At 46.5% G+C, this 17,146-nt stretch overlaps 1 protein-coding gene across 1 annotated transcript in view; it reads left to right on the forward strand.

Moving 5' to 3' along the window:
• Window positions 1-17,146, forward strand: part of ANTXR1 (ANTXR cell adhesion molecule 1) — a 227,831-nt gene that overhangs the window by 158,419 nt on the left and 52,266 nt on the right. The window contains exons 15-17 of the mRNA XM_044261288.1: window positions 4,562-4,657; window positions 5,145-5,312; window positions 14,959-15,039. Coding sequence (XP_044117223.1) covers window positions 4,562-4,657; window positions 5,145-5,312; window positions 14,959-15,039 — 345 coding nt within the window. The remainder of the gene's footprint in view (window positions 1-4,561; window positions 4,658-5,144; window positions 5,313-14,958; window positions 15,040-17,146) is intronic.

A 17,146-nucleotide genomic window follows, 5' to 3' on the forward strand; every position in this document is an offset into this window, starting at 1 on the left:
ATGAGACAAGACAGCCAGTTCTGCTCCGGGTTCTGCCCTCCAGAGCCTCATGTGCCTGGGAGTTTCAGTGGCTTCGGTCCTTTACTCATGTCGTCACCCTCACAAAACATACTCTTCTATAAATGTAGATGATCTTGGTGGCAGATTTACTCTTTTCACGCTCTTTATTTTTCTCAAAATATAACACTGTGCTGGCAAGCTGTGGGAGCTCAGCTCCAGTTGCTGGAGTGAGTAAATGAAGGAATAGACAAATAAAGGGCCCTTGTTTGTGGCTAGATGGGCTTCTCCTCAGGGTTGAAGATGGGTTACCCTTCAATGAACTGTCACATGGAACTGTTTCCTTGGGCTCTATTCTGCTTCGGGTACGTTCCCCTTTGCGTAGATAGTTGCAGGTGTTGCCTACAGCACAGTGACTTGGGGACGAGCAGCCTAATCTGGCCCAGGATAGAACCTTGAATTCTGTGGGGGATCAGGGAGTTCTTCACAGAATAGCCCACATTCCAGCCATATTCTAAAAGAGGTGTAGAAGCAGTAGGAGGAGGATGTTCTGAACACACGGAGCCAAGAATGTTGAAGCGTGGAGTTGACCAGAAGCCTGGCATGATTAGAAGATGGCGAAATTCAGTGTCTGAGGGTGGCATGGGACTAACCCAGTTATGGGCAAACTGAGTTTATGTGTTTCAGGCTCAGGGTTCTGGAACTCTCTCTCCCTGGAGCAAGGCTGCCTGAGGACCTGAGCCTCAGAAGGGATGTCTGCCATCTGTGTAACGTGCTGCCACTCATTTTACCCACACATCAGTCAACTAGATGTCTGGGGCCACCACATCCTTTAAGATTTAAACATAACTTCCCCTGATGGGAAACCAGCATCCCTCCCTAATCTCTGCGGTTTCTCCAGACACCACTGACTCCTCCTCCTTGCTCCAGCCGTATCTCATCTTCTTCATCTGCCAAGCACCATCTTACAAACCTGATTCCTATGCTCCACGACCCCACCTCCCCCCACCCAAACCTAAGGCATCTGCATAGGGACTTGAAAAGGTTTCAAAGGACAGGGGTGAGTTCCAGCACAGGCCACCATCCTTGTCATTCCTGCTCCTGGGAGGTGCCTGAGGCCCTCTTCTCAGGGGGGCCCAGGCAGTCTGCTGGCAGCTCATTTCTCCACTCTCACAGCCACCATCCTCTGCTGACTGCCCACAAGCCCCCCATCCCCACTACTTTGCTCATGCAGAGCAATGTGGCTTCTCTAGTCTGTCCTTTAATAATCGCTGAGGATCTGTGTCCAGCGAGTTCTTCCTCAACATCCCCACCCCCCACGTCCTTGAAGGGCAGTGTGATGGGGGCTCCTCAAGAGAGACTTTCTACTTAATTCGATCTAGAGATTTGCTTCAAGTGCTGCCTATGTTCTTGGTGGTATTGCTGGGGACTGTGATTTTACTCCATCAGTTTCAGGCCAAATGAAAAGACACATCAAAGAGTCCCTTCTCTTCTGAAGATTGCAAAACCCTCCTGTCTCTAGAATGTGTAAACAAAGCCATGGTAACTGCAGGGAAATTCTGACTCTCCTGTCCATCGAACCCTGGGCCTTTGTGTTGTCTTTGCTCTTGTTGTTTGAGTTTGGCAGGCAAGCTCGGGTCAGGGGATTACACGGCGGGCTTGGCAGAGCAGATTGAAGTCCTGGCATTTCCTGTTGTGGGAAGGCTAGCCCCTACTGCGCATGCGCAGCAGAGTAGAGCCCAGAGCTGTAGCAGGTCCAAGGCGGGACCAACGACATAAAGAAGGGCAGCTCCGGGGGCATGTACGGGGAAACTCCCAGGACAAGACATCAGGGAACAGGACCAGAGCATCAGCTCCACTGATCCCTTCATTTCCCTGGATCTGACTGTGCAATGAATAGGCTCCAGTAAATGGTCTCTAGTGTTTGAACTCCAGTTCTTTAAAAAAATTAGGAGACCCCCTAAGACCATTTCAGTTCCCTATTGAATAAATCGGCTTTAGTCTTGGAGTTGCTTATGTCTTGGTGCTGTCATATTCAGTTCTGAGTGACGTAACTTCACTTCTCTCCTTTGGAAAACTGCGCAAGACCATCCGTGAAGCCACATTTCATATATGACACACAAACACCCACCTCCAGGGATAGTTTAACTGTATGTGTAAGATATCTAAGGTTTTTGCTTTGACATCCTATGCCTTCTGAAATTCTCACTGTGAGCTGATATTTGGGGCTCTTTGACATTATTATTTTATCCTATCTTACAGTCATAAAGCCTCCAAATGAGCAGGATCAAGGAGAGGAGGGAGAGTAGAAAAGTAGCATTTATTTGATATCATCAAATGACTGGAAAAGCAAAATTCAAAGGACAAAACCCAGGATGTTGCCAACACTGAAATGAGAGTGAGTGCCAACACTGAGAAAGAAATGAGAAATGAGAGTGGGCTCGAAGGCAGCTCTGCCCCCATGAGCAGGGTGACCCAAGTCACTGAATTGCTCTATTCCTTCTCTGTAAAACGAACCATGCTGCCTGCTGTGAGATTAAAAGGTGGATGCGTCTAAAGCACTTGGAAGACTGACTGGCACATACGTGGCAAGGGCTTCATACATTCAGCTGTGGTACGAATGCAGTACCTGCTTATTGACCACCTCCTGGGCACCAGCGCTCCGTTCAAGACCTAGAATCCAAGGGCAACAGAATCCACTCAGCATTCAGGGCTCATGGCCCCACAGTGAAGGAGGACAGATCTGTTTTAAAAAGACAGAGGGACCAACCCAAGTATCAGCTGCCAATATGTTGCGGATCCCCCTGGTCTGCTGTGATCATCATGTCCTTTAAGATCTATAAAATTTAAAAAATTTTTTTAAAAAGAAGTCTACCCATCCCAAGCAAAGCAAGTCACCCAGAGAGTCTTAATGCATTCGTATGTTATTGCTTTGTTTTGTTATTATCTCTGGATCTCTGTCCTGCTGATGACTTGTCATTGCTCGGTTCCTTGCCCCCTGCATGGGATGCCCCTTTCCACCTAGGACTCTACTCCAAGTCCTTGATTCACTGGTACCACCAACACAGGATGGGGAAGCAGGCTTGTTCTGAACAATTTCAGCCTCTTTGGCTTATTCTCCTGCTTTGCAGAGACTCCTTCTTCAGCCTCCTTTCTTCATCCAGGAGGGAAATCACACGACCACCCTGTAACCTAGCCATGGCTGTAGATGATGATATTTTTCTCTCCTCAACAGGAATAATTACGGGGCCAAGATAAGGAGCAGTTTTTCTAATTATCCTTCCCTTCTCCATCCATAATATTATAAGTGCCTCTTGTTTTTCCCTTCATCTTAAAAATATATATAATAAGTGCTAACTTCTGGTCACTGAGCTAAGTTGCAGGCAGTGGATTAACTGTTTTATTTGAATCATTTCTTCTCATTTGTCTATAAATTTGACAGATAATTCTTAGGCACCTCCCACATGCTAGGTGCCATTCAAAAAGCATGGTAAATATAACCAATAAACAGAAGCTTCCATGGAACCCTTACATTCCAGCCTGGAGAGACCAACCATAAATAAATGTCAAGCCATGTTGGGACCCATTATGGAAAATGAAACAGATTGATGGGATGAAGAGACTGGGCCTACTTTAGAGGGATGTCCAGGGAAGACCTCTCCAGGAGTGATAGGAAGGAGCCGGCCACGAGAAGAGCAGGGAGGGGAGCATTCCTGGGCAAGGAAGGGGACAGCTAGTGCACAGCCTCAAGACAGGAATGCGCTCAGTCTCTGAAGGACAGAGAGAGGGCAAACAGGCTGGAGTTCAGGGAGGCAGCATGGTAAGGAAGAAGGCTGGAGAGATGAGCTAAAGCCGCAGCTTGCAGGGCAGAGCCGGGGTTGGGATTCTTCTCTGTTGGTCTGTGCAGAATGAACTGTAGGCGAGGAGTGCAGCAGGGATGTCAGTTAGGCAACCTAGATGGAGAAAGTGTAGGGGAATTGGGACCAGTGGGGTGGGAGGGAGGTGAAGGTGGAGAAATCACAGATTTGGGATCTTTTAGAAGTTAAGCTCAACAGAAGTTGCGGGCAAACTGAGATGAGTTCGGGGAAGGACAGTGGGGGAAAGAGAGGATTCAAGAGTGGCTCCAGGCAGTGGAAGAGACTAGAGCAGGAGCAGTTTAAAGTACGGATGTGGGGAGGCTCCTCTTTGATGTGGTGTTCTTGAGATGGTTATTATCCCCTGAGAGGAAACATCAGTGTCAAGTCAACATTTGGGTTCAGAGGAGTCGGGCATGAAGATGTAAACACACAAGTCATCAACATGTAGAGGGAATTAGATGAAATACCCCATGAAGGGGTAGAGGTGCACAAGGGAACGAATCCCAGGATTGTGCCAGCACCTAACCAGGTCATTCGGCTTTTACCCCAACTTTACAGTTAAGGAAGTAAAGTGACTTGCTCCAAGGAAGGCCCCAGGAACTCTGGGGTTTACCCCAGGCAGTTACCTCCCAACCACTTTGCCAAAGTGGACATGTACAAAGAACACTTGTGCTTTGCTTTCTTCATGTATGACAATCTTTCTGCAGGAAGAAGATGATGACGGTCTGCCCAAGAAAAAGTGGCCTACTGTAGATGCCTCTTACTATGGCGGGCGAGGCGTTGGAGGCATTAAAAGGATGGAGGTAAGAACAGAGTTTCCCGTACTCACATCTGTGTGCCAGTCAGCCACCAGAGGAAACTGGTGACAACTCATACTTGAGGTCAGATGGGGATGTGGATTACATAAGGCATCAGATGGAGAGATGGCAGGTATCCCCCCTTTAACGGCGCAACCCGGTATCTTGCCCACCATTGAGTCAGAATAGTTTTCACTCATCTGCTCAAACCCCTCAGTGGTTTTCTCTCTCATTGGAATAAAATCCAAAGTTCTTGCCTGGGTCTGCGGGGTCTTTGCACATGCTGTCCCCACAGCGTGGATAGTTCCTTCCCTAAAGATCCATCTGCCCAGCTTGCTCTCTCTGCCCCTTCAACCCTTCCTCTTCTCCTTTCTCCATACCCTCCTCTTCCCGCACTCACACTGCATGCCACCTGTGTATGTACGACGCCTGTTCTCCAGGGACATTATACTTCATTTTATCATTTTATTTTGTTATATGTTATTTATCTTAGGTTCGTTGGGGAGAAAAAGGTTCCACAGAAGAAGGTGCTAAGTTGGAAAAGGCAAAGAATGCCAGAGTCAAGATGCCGGAGCAGGAATATGAATTCCCTGAGCCTCGAAATCTCAACAACAACATGCGGCGGCCCTCTTCCCCTCGGAAGTGGTACTCCCCGATCAAGGTGTGTCTCTCTTTACTCAGAAATCATCATCACTCCTGCTAAGACACTTGCATAGGCAGAATCAGAGTCTTGACATGATAAAATAGCCAACCAAATTCCAGAGTATCACAAGGGAACACAGTTCTAAAATCATGGACTTAAAAGTACAGGTACTTACTTGTTCTATTTCGACAGTATCAAAGTTGAGACTAGGCTTTTTAAAATCACCATGGCACTCTAGTGGAACGCAAGTGGACTAGGAGTCAAGGGACTAGGGACGTAACCCCAGAAGGTGACTACAAATTTCTCTACTAGCTCATGACTTCATGGGTAGGCAGTTCCACTAACAAAAATGGCTGCATTCCCCTTGATGCCTTCTCTCTCGTCCTCTTGCCATAACACAAGCCCATTCCCCTTAGCCCCCTGACAGCCTTTCAGGTGTTGGCCATGGAGCTAGAGCGAGTACTCTTCCTGGCTGTGAACAAAACCCCTTTTTTTCTCCACTCTCTCTCTCTCTTCCCCTGCACAGCTCCAGAAAGTAAACCTCTTTGGCCTCTTAGGAAGTATAGCCCTAGAAGGTAGCTAATGCTTCCTGAAGTCTTCTCTTCTCTTCCTCTTGTTCTTCCTCTATTTCTGTAGGGCAAACAGAAACTGGGCCAAGTCCAAGGCCACAAGTGAAAGACCCCGTGTGAGAGCCAGCTCTCATCACACACACCCACACGGCCTTACCCCCCTTCCAGTGAGAGTGAAAATAATCTTCATCATTCACTAAATTATTTGCTAATCTTAGAGCACCCCTTGTCCTACAAAATTAAAAGAAATAACCATTTTAAACAAGGGAGTGAAATGTCATTGGTAATCGTCTCTTCTCAGCCAAGCTAGCTACATGCTAACAGCACTGAATTTTCATTTTGGATTGCTGTGTTTAAAGCAGGGAGATTCTTTTTTAAGATAAGTCCCTCCCCACCCCCACCCCCTGCCCTGGCCCCTCAGGGCAATGGCTTGAACTCTGGAAAGATGTGGGCTAAACGCAGCTTGCTTGCCTAACAGCTGTTTGCTTCTAATTATTTTCTCATGCAGGACATGCAATGGCGTGCATGCGTGTGCAGACAGGAAGGAGCCAAGCAGAGTCTCTGAGATGAACAAGAAAGGGAATTTTCTATTATGTCGTTTTTAGGAATCCGTACCTTGTGACTAACACAACATACTTGGTCATAGCCAGGTTTTCATTTCTGTAATCTTGGATTTGGAAAGAACATTAATTCTGTTTGAAGAATCCAGTTCTTCTGGAGAGCTGGTTACTCCTCTGCTAACTGGTGGTTTAGGATGGAGTTTTATGAAATAAATAGGGAGAGAGAATGACTAGATTTAGAAAGCTAAAAACACGCCCAACACCCACTTGGAATTAGTATGAATTCAGCGAGTATTTGTGCTGGGTCATGCCAGATATTAAGCAGACAGAGGTTCTCAAACCTGGGTGAGTATCAGAGTTACCCTGAGAGTTTTAAAAATACAGATTCCCAGGCCTGAAGACTGAGTATCTTAGTCTTAGCAACTTTCAAAGACACACGGGCCATCACTCCTCGCTCACTTTTTCTCATCCAGTGAAACTCCTTTCCCCCCAGCCTGTGCCCCCTTTTTAGCATCCAGACTCCCTATGGCACACCCCTCTGTTGCCCCAGTTACTCTTCCCTCCACAGTTCCTGCTCTTGGGCTTCCTCTTTGGTTGCTGTGTTCAACTGCTCATTCTCACAGTGTGGTCCCTGGACCAGCAGCAGCAGGAACTTACTGGAAATGCACATTCTTGGGCCCAACCCACATCTACTAAATCAGCGACTTTTGGCTGTGGGGGTAGCAAGCTGGGATTGAACAAGCCCAGTTAAGAAATTGTCTGGAACCGACAGTTCCCTCCGGGCTTCCAAGGGGTGCTGCCTCCCTGAGGGCTGGAACCTTGGCACTTGGCCAAGAGACCATGACCACACCTTAGCAATTTGCCGGAAGTCTCAGCGAGCAGGCCCACGTTAGAGTTCGTGGCTCCTTTTCCCTACAGACACAACTGCTGTAGTTGTGTGAAGTGGTTGAGAGTGTGAGTGTCAAGGAAACCCCAAAGAACCAGATGGAAGAGACCTGGAATGCTGGTGGACAGGCCCAGGCCTTCAGCAGAACCGCCCTGCTCTAACCTGGGAACGGGGACTGCCTCCTCCTGGTGGGGTGGCTCCAGCCAATGCCTGCTCGGCTCACTCTCTGCAATAGCCCGGGGGTGAGACTGCTCATGCTGGAGCCTTCTCCGTAGCAGACCAGACCTCCTGGAGACAGCAGCTATGGTTCCCTCATCTTTAGTGGGTGATAATATGGTGCCTGGCCCACCAGAGGGCCTCCAGCATCTCTTGTTAAAGAGCTGACATCTAGAATTAACTATGAAACCACCCCCGGAGTATGCTTCTGGTTTAGCTACCTCCCAGGATGCACACAGATCACTTTGGCACCATCAACACGAAGAAGGTGACATTTTCCTCAGCATCCCTTTGAGGAGAGGAGAGAAAAAAAGGTCATCTTATGTGTTTATGGGCCGGCTGGTGGAGGGAAAGCTAGAAACAAGGAGGTTTCAGAATAGAAGCCCAGAAAGGGTTTCAAAAGTGAAATTGTCCATCTCTCCAGAAGAAGTCTCCAAGCAGACTTGTCACCATGACTTCCGCGTTCATACTGCTGAACAAGTTTCATGCTCCGTGATGAGCCCCACGGAGGCTCCTGTGGACCTCACAGGGCCTTGGGAAAAACATTAGCCCATGTAGTTCCATAAACTCTGCTTCCCCTTCCTGAGCCCTCTCACTGGATTTATCTTCTTGGTGGGAAACAGAAGCACCCTCAAGAGGGTTGAACTTTTGGTGAGGACAGGGTTGAGGTAACTCACGGCGATGGCCAGGCACACAGGGACCAGCAACAGTGGGAGCTGCACCCCGGGCCTAAAGGACAAGGAGGGGAGATGGTGTCGTGGGCACCAGTGGCAAGGAGAAGAGGATACCCATTGGGAGCTGTGGCCGGAGAGAGGGAATCAGCAATCTAAATCTTCCCTACCACCTGTTTATAGATGGCCCACAAACTAAGAGTGGTTTTCCTTATTTTTAAATGGTTATGGAAGTTCCTATATAATATCCCAGAGTTTGTCTCTTGAGCTACAAAGCCTAAAATATTTACTCTTTGGCCCTTTGCAGAAAATGCTTTCAGATCCCTATCCTATTAGAATGTAGCCACTGAAGAAGGCAGGGGGTCAGGGAGGAAACAGAAGGAACAAATGCCCCGACCTCTCCCTCATCTTGCGCTCTTCTCCTCTGGTACCACCTACTGGCCAAACCAAAGGGAAACCAGATGGTATTATCTGCAGAGGTCAGCCTTCTAGGGCTTAAAGCTAGGAAGGCAGAGAAAGGCAGAGAGTGGGTGGCGGCAGGCAGCTCATGGAGAATGACCAGTCAGCTCTCTGCCCCCACTACAATAGGGACAATACTCCCACCTAATGCAAAACTTTTAAGAGCTACTGGGAAGACTATTATGAAAGTCCCCCAATGGAAGTAGTCAGAATCGTATACATCTTTTAATGTATCGCATTTGACTCCCTTTTATCATGCATTTTTTAGAACAAAGTATGAGGAGCTGAGAAGCAGATGAGTGCCTGTGCTAAAGGAACCGAGTGGGGACTCATCACGAGAAGAAGTCCACAATGGGCTTCTCTCCACCATTCCCCAGTCTCATTTAGGGCACTGACCACAGCAGCCACACTTCACCCTTTCCTCATTCCAGGCTCATTACCAGGAAATTTTCCGATATTTGGCCTTAATTTGCCTTTGCTCGGTTTTCACCCCCCACCCGGATTGACAGCACCCCATGCTTCTCATTAAATTGGGACTGACCATTTCAGACAAGTTAAGTAATACCCAGATAGATGGCCTCCAGACAGATTAAAACCAGCACTGTTTTCAGGTTTGCTGGAAGGCTTGGAGCCTTTAGAGAAACCATTTTCTCCCTTTCCAGTAGCTCCTCCATATGACTAGAAATGACAGAAATGACAGCCGAAGGACAAAAGCCAGACCCTGCATGGCCAGGCAGACTGGCTGGCTGTTCTTTGCAAGAGAGCCAGATGGTGAAGGGGTAGAGTTAGCCTGTAATACTCACAGAGGCTGGTGGGGGGGTAGGGGGCGGTCTTCTGTTCTGTTCATTTTCTGTCAGGCCAGCCTTCACCCCTGGCCTAAAGCACCTTGACCCTGGAATCAAGCAGCATTGAGCCATGAAACTGTGCTGGATGGAGCTGCATGTCAGAGAGACCCACCAAAGCCCGAAGTGTTGTAGGATAGGCCGCTGATGTTGAACTGACTTTTTCTGTCCCTCTCTGGCTACTTTTTATAATAGCTGCAAGCTTTTTTTAAACAATGACCAAATCTCAAAAAGAGCAAAGCAAAAAGTATCCTGTGTGTGACTGTGTGTGAGTGTACGTGTGTGTGTGTGTGTGTGTGCGTGTGCACATGAGAGGCTGTGTTTCTAACATTATCCATTCATTTATTTCATCTAAAGAGAAGCATGGGTCACAGTATTTACCATATATTTTAAGGTGTAAAAATCCTACTGTTAGTCTATAACAGCTCTATCGTTGAGCTACCCTCAAAATTCTCAACGTCTGACTAACTTCCCAGCAGCGAAGGCAGACAAACCAGAAGAGAAGACACAGCTGTTGCCTGGCCAAAACTTTAAAAAGGAGAGAAAAGGAAACTCAGCCACAAACCTCAGGCACCAGGATACTTTGAATGATGGCCGCATAAACATTCCCAGCCCTGCCTTATTGTTTGGGAAGAAACAAAAACTAGAGTTGACATAGAGCTCCCATTTGCCTGCCTTGTGGATTCAAAGGTTGTCTGAGCCTGAGGTATAGTTTGGGAGCCTGGACTGGGTAAATTTCTGATTTTTTAGTCAAAATATGTCAACTTCCTATGAGAGAAAGTTAAACTTAAATGCCAGCCCATATATTTCGACAGTGGGGCCTGAGGGTAATGGGAAAATCTCTGTCTCAGCTTCCCAGCAGCTGTTGGGTGTTTCTCCTGGGGCAGGACCAGTGTCTTGAAATGCGTCCTATGGACAGGCCTGTGTAGGATGGACACTCAAATCAGAGATAAACAGTGGAGTCGACTCAAAGGCCTCTTCCTCCCTAGACTTTGGGTAAAGCCCAGGGACTGGTTGGATAAATCTCCCAAGCCTTTTCACACCCCAAAGGGCTATTATTAATAACCTCATTAACTTCTGTCTTGAAATGATAGGCTTCTGCCCATGTTCAGAAAAATTAAGGTTCCAACAGCCTTTGTTACAGAATTCTCCTTGACCTCAGAGAGTAATTTTTTATCTTCTTCTTGCACTTACTCTAAAACTCACTCTAGCCCTTGCAAAGAAAGCTACCTGCCATGGGAGCAGAATGAGGTGTTGGAAATGTCAGTTACCCAGATTGTTTCCTATGCCCCAGAGATGGGACTTCAGGCTCATCTGTGGGACCACTAGAACTCAGAGCCCAGAGAGTACGACTAGGACTAACTAACTAGTCTCACCTTGGCCAGAAGAGCCAAAGGACAGCAGCTCACCCGAATAAAGCCCTCCCCTGGGTGAGACACATACTGTAAGTCAGGTCCAATTCTGAAGGCTTTCCATGTACTCGCTCCTTTATTTCTCACATCAACCCTCAGAAGTAGAAATTCCTACTGTTCCCATTTATGGGGGGGGGGGGGGACTAAGGCACAGAGAGGTTAGATAACATACCTAAATTCATACTGATGTTTCTTGGCTTATTTTATTAACGGCAAAGCATCCATTCGAGAGAGCAATGAAATCTGTTATTAATCGTACAGGAGAGAGGCCTGAGAGCCTGGAGGTAAAAGACCAATCAGGAAACTGTTCACAGGATGAGTGACAGGAGCTGAAACCTGGGCCAAGGCAGCAGCCATGGAGACAATAGGACAGGGTGGACAGAAAGCAGTGACAGGAGAGCTGTGACACAAGGAATGTCCGTAAGACATGAAGTTGAGTAGGAAGAATTGGCCAAGGGAGAGGATGTGACAATGATTCTCCAGTGTCCAGCTTGCCAGGGGAGATGTCCAAGGTGCCAGGAACCAAACAGGGTATGCAAAAGGGGGAGCGGGTTGGGGAAAAGGATGGTTCAGTCTTTGATACCTGTGCTACATCCGACTTACAACTAAGATTTGGTAGGTAATTGGATCCAGAATTCAAGGGAGGACTAACCTAAAGGTAGAATTTGTGAGCCATGAGCAGACAGATGGAAGCTGACCCCAGAGACTTAGTGAGTGCCCCCCAAGGGGAGCACTCAGCCTGAGGGAGAGGCTGGAGGAAGGCTGAGGGGAGCACCAGGTAGAGGCTGAAAAGACCTTAACCAAGAGGTAGGAAGGAGCAGGCAGAGGCTGGAGGCACTGAGGCCAAGGGAAAGTGTGCAGAAGGGATCATCAGATCCCTTCTGTGCATCAGATCTCAGAATTGAGTAAAATGAGGCCCAGCCATGGCCAAGGCATTTGGCACTTGGGATCCATGGGTGGCCTGAGCAGGTGCAGCTTTGGTGGAGTGTTATGGCTACCAAACACTGCCAGAGAGGCCAGACCATAGCAGGCTGGAGGACAATGAGAAGTGTGGCCCGAGCAAAGGGAGGAAGAGGTTGGAGGCACAGAATGGAAGACTGGTAAAGTTCACATTATCGGATTCTTACACTGGATTGTGTTTTTTTCTGCTTTCTGCAGAGCCTCCCAGATGAGCATTTTAACGACTTTCCCATGATCACAGATAACATTTAATGAATACTTTCTATGAGATGAGTATCTAACTCCAATATCTAATTGTAGGCCTTTATAACAAGTCTATAGGGTAGGTGGTACATTGTGGTCCATTTTAAAGATGAGAAAGGTGAGGCTTAAGGAGCTGAACCAGCTTGCCTGAGGCTGCAGATCCGGGAAGGGCAGACCCAGAATACAAACTCAGGTTGTCTGAATTGTCCCTTTGTGCTTAAGTATCAAACTACGACCCGCTGCCACCAGAAAACCTGACTTCCTGCCGATTCTCATGGTATGACGCATCTAGGGGGGCTCTACTCTTTTGCTCTGCGTGTAGTTTTAGCTTTAAATTTCTGCAGATAATCTTCCAGCCCAGTCTCATTGCTCCTCCGGTGCAAAGCAGTTGAGTAATTAGCACACAGAACGCTGTGGGTGGGCTCATTTGCAAGGACGAATTCTGGGAGTCCCAGTATGTGCGAAGAATAGAGGCATAGCGAAAGAAAAGAGGCATCCGTCCAGGAAACCCACCTGGTTTTATCCTGAAATATAAATGCTTATCCCAAGGAATCTTAAAGGAAAACATTTAACTGGTGATTGAAATAGTTTAATGCAAAAAACCAGGCTGAACACAGCAGCAGTCTCATCCAGCTTTTAAAATATTTTTAGAGGCTTTTGTAAATACTTCACCAAAAGAGATGAGAAACATGACACTTAGCAAGACGAAGTTTAACCCGCAAGGACTTGAGCAAGAGTTGATAGAGATTCAAGAGCAGACTTTTTTGTATTTGAATATAACCCACCAGAAAACAAGGCCAGAGCATGAAGTCTTCAGGATGATGTTCTTAAAATTGGTGCTTCTGCCTCAAAAGCTTTGTGTCAAGCAACTTGAAGGGCTCTGGATTTCCCAGCCTTTCGGCATCATCCTGTAGAGGCCCCTTCAGCTAATGGCCTTCACACATGGCTCGCTGAGACCCCAGCAGGAAGCACAGTTCAGCCCAGTATGTACCTGTGTGTGCATTGTGTGGGCACACAAACACCAACCATATACATGCCCAGACAAATTTAACTGATAACGAATTTGTCACAAAATGATAGTTATCTTCGCCATGGGCAAATGGCTCAAGTATTTCCCTTCCGCTTCTGTTTTACTTCTTAAACATTTTGGTCCTAATACACAACATTGTTTCATGAGGGCTTGAAGAGTTGCAACCAAGGAGTTAGAAACCCTATTCTAAAGGATCTAAGTTCAAGTACTCCAGCCAGAAAGATGTGCACAGGAAAGAATCTAATAATAGAAAGTATGTGAACTTTAGAATTACACAGCTGTGGGGTCCAGTCGCATCTCTCCAATTTACAAGCTGTGTGCCTAGGCAAATTAGTTGTTAGTCTGACCTTGTGTTTCCTCTCCCTAATCCTTTTGGACTTTGCCAGAAGACCCTTGTGATAGCACCTAGCCCAGCAATTAGAAGCACTGAATTCAGTCATTCATCCAACTAATATCTACTGAGCGCCCGATGCTCTCCTAGGACTGGACAGACAGCAATTTACAAACCCAGCTGACACCTCTTCTCTCCTGGAGTTGACATTCTGGTTGGCAGAGACAGACAATAGGCAAATAAACATAGACTATGTCAGGGATTAAAAAGGGCTACATCAGTCTGTTGCTGCTGTAATAAGCTACCACTAACTTAGTGGCTTAAACCAAACCTATCTTTCCATAGTTCTGAAGGACAGAACCCCAAAATATGTCTCACTAGGTTAAAATCAAGGCAAGGCCAGGGCTACATCTCTTCTGGAGGCTCCAGGAGAGAATCCATCTCCCTGCCTTTCTAGAGTCTAGAGACTGCCCACATTCATTGATTTCTGGCCCACTTTCCTCTCCAAAGCAACCATGAGTTGAATCTTGCTCAGAGGTATCACTCTGATTCTCCATCTGTTGGCACAACTTCTCAGACCCTGACCCTCCTGCTCTATTAAGGCTCTATCCACATGGTTACATTGGGTCCACCTGCATAGTCCAGGATAACCCCTTCCACCCCGCCGAGATCCTTAACTTAATCATATTTTCAAAGTCCTTTCTGCCTTGGAAGATAATATATTAAAGGTTAATAGAGAAGAGCTAAATAAATGTCATTGTCTCCTTTTAGTATTTGCAGCAGGGGAAATCGGCCTCCTTCAACATGGTTGGGGAACAAGAATGGCCAGAGGGAGTAGACTCCCTTTATCACACACTGAAAACTTCAGCACTCACAGACCCACTCTTCCCAGATTCAACCCACTACCTACAAGTGATCTGGGATGTTTGGTCATCTGTCCCTCGAGCCTGGGATACCTGAGCAAGTCCTAGTGAGCAAGTGCTGAGTGAGCCTAGGGGACAGCTCGGGATCTGCATCCCAGGGGCCTTTCATTGGTCTTGCTCCATTGACATTTCTGTTAAGTAATTTTCCTGAATTTGTTATCATTGCTTCATTCGTGAACTCTGGGCATTAAGTGGGAAGAAAAAACTTCAGTGGAAGTTGGAAGGATAGATCCATGGTGTGAGGATATGGCTGGAAATGTGGTAAAAGCAAAAGCTGAGAGCCTGAATGAACTCTGTGTTTGCAAATCTGAGGTTGTCCCCTAGTCTCAGGTGTACCCTCCTGAGCACAGAGCCTTCTGTTATGGGTCTCTTCTCCCCCTACATTCTTGCAGGCCCCTGAACTTAGGGCCTGGAGAGTCACTTAGCCTTTACAACCACATTGCCAGTGGTATGTTGTTCACATGACTGAAGAAGCATGGAAAGGTCTACATGTCTGTGCCGGCCACTGCTCTGGTTTCATTTGTAACCTGGGTACATTTGTTTTTGTTTTTGCCTTTTGCAGGGAAAACTGGATGCCTTATGGGTCCTACTAAGGAAAGGATATGATCGTGTATCTGTGATGCGTCCACAGCCGGGAGACACGGTAGGATTCATTCGTGGTGTCACACACACATTGTTTTTCTCTCTCCCTCTGACTTCATTGAACTAGAATAACTCCAGATATATACAGCTATTATTTTATGTTGTGAGAAAATTTTAAAAATTCTGGTTTCTATAAGACCTTGAGTGTTGTTTTTTCTGGAAAGGATTTTGACAGAAATAAGTCAAGTTAAACATCCTAGGACTTGAGCTTCTTAATTCTTATGTACAATGAGTGAAAGAGGCAAGGCTGGCTCTTGCCTAGGCTGTGCCAGGATAGAGGCCTGCTGTTCCCCAGAGCAGTGGCTTATGGTGACCAGCAAGATGCCAGAGCCACAAGATGGGATGAGGAAATAGGGGCCACAGAAAACTCCCACAAACTTCCATCAGGTATTGTGCCCAGCTAGTCCAAGATCTCAGAAGGGCCTTCTGCCCTGGTGAGGATTTGCCCCAAATGGTCAGGCCCAAGCATGGAGAGTCTCCAACTAAGGGGAGGCAGAAAGGGAGGAGCCAGCAGAGACCCTTAGGAACCATTTGGCCCATCTTCATTCTGTCAATGAGAAAATGAAGGACAAGAGAAGCTGAGTAACTTGTGTTCACATAACGAAAATGCTAGAAACAGCTCCAGTTCCGCCGAAATCACATTGTTGCTCTGTCTTCTTGTAAGAGCTCGTCTCTCATCCCTAAACTTTATAAAACAAAGCTTGGGACCAAGTTCTCCCTCAACTCTCAGCAAACTACATCTTCCATCCACTTCTCTGGGAGTCAGACACATTAACCCAAAAGCAAAATAAAGGTGTCTGACTTGGAACCCCTTTCAAATCAGATAAAGAATTTACTTTAGGCAGGAGAACTCCAGGCAAGTTACTTAAACTCTCTGAACTTCAGCTTTATAAAGTAGATGATACATCGGTTGGTTGGAGAAGGTAATGTTTGTAAAGAATTGTAAAGAATTTGGTCCAATGGTGAACACACAGTTCACCAAGCAATGGCATCACTCAAGCAATGGCAAATATAACTGTCATTATTTATTTCGTCCTTTTTTACCATCTGTGAAGGGCTGATGCATAAACTCAAAGCATATTGCAACTGATGTCTATCAGATGTACCCACTTGTTTACCCTGCTCACTCTTCAACATGGGACAACTCATAAAACCAAAGAGTGCAGCCTACTAGGCAGGCCCTTCCCCTCTTCCTATGCACCTGGTGACAGTGGATGACTTATTGCTGAGAGATTTGGTCTAAAGTTTCAAGGCTTGTGCAGTTTGCCCTTCCTGCCTACAGGTTGTGGCAGGGACAGCAAGCAAGTATGATGTGCAAGAAACCAGGTCATATAAATGCAGACCTGAGGTGGCTCTTATTGTCATGTGGAATTCGTAGTTTGTCTGTGAAAGGCCATAAGGACACACTGAGATAGCAAAATTTAAAGTACAAAGTCTACAGTTAACAGAAATGAGCCTAGGCTGTAAACTTGGTAAACTTGGGGTGGTGTTTGGCCTTATACATCTGGTTTCTGTGGGAAATTAAGAAGTTTTTCAGCATGCGTGACCCTCATCTAACAAATGAAGAAAGAAAACAATTAGATACCTAAACTCAGGTTCAGCGGTACTGTTTTTTGTGACAGAATATGCTGGTCAAGTATACAAGCCCATTTCTTCAGAACACCCGAGAAACATCTCCGCTAAGATTTGTTAACATTCCATCCCCCACTGACCAGTTTGGCAGAAACACATTCATAAGCTGAATCAACCTGAGAAGTCGTAGGGGATGGTGTCATGGATAAGATATAAGAACCAACAGTGTTTGGCATGAAAAGGCCAAAGGGATAAGTCCAACAACAATAGGATATCCTCTAATGAATCACACCTAGACTGAATCTCCTATTTGAGAATTTTGAATGAAAGTTTGTGTTAACATTTGAAGATATGCTCTACGCTTTTAAGAAACACAATACTGCCTTGAGTTTTCATTCTCTGATCACACAAAGTAATAGATTTGAAGTACAGAAGGTCTAAGAATTAGGATACAATTGACAATATTCTCGGCACTGTCCCAAATGGATTATTGTCCCACCTACTTTTAAATGGGCTTTCTTGGGGGGGACAAGATG

This window comes from Neovison vison, chromosome 8 (assembly GCF_020171115.1).
Source record: "Neovison vison isolate M4711 chromosome 8, ASM_NN_V1, whole genome shotgun sequence".
NCBI classification, from domain to species: domain Eukaryota; kingdom Metazoa; phylum Chordata; class Mammalia; order Carnivora; family Mustelidae; genus Neogale; species Neogale vison.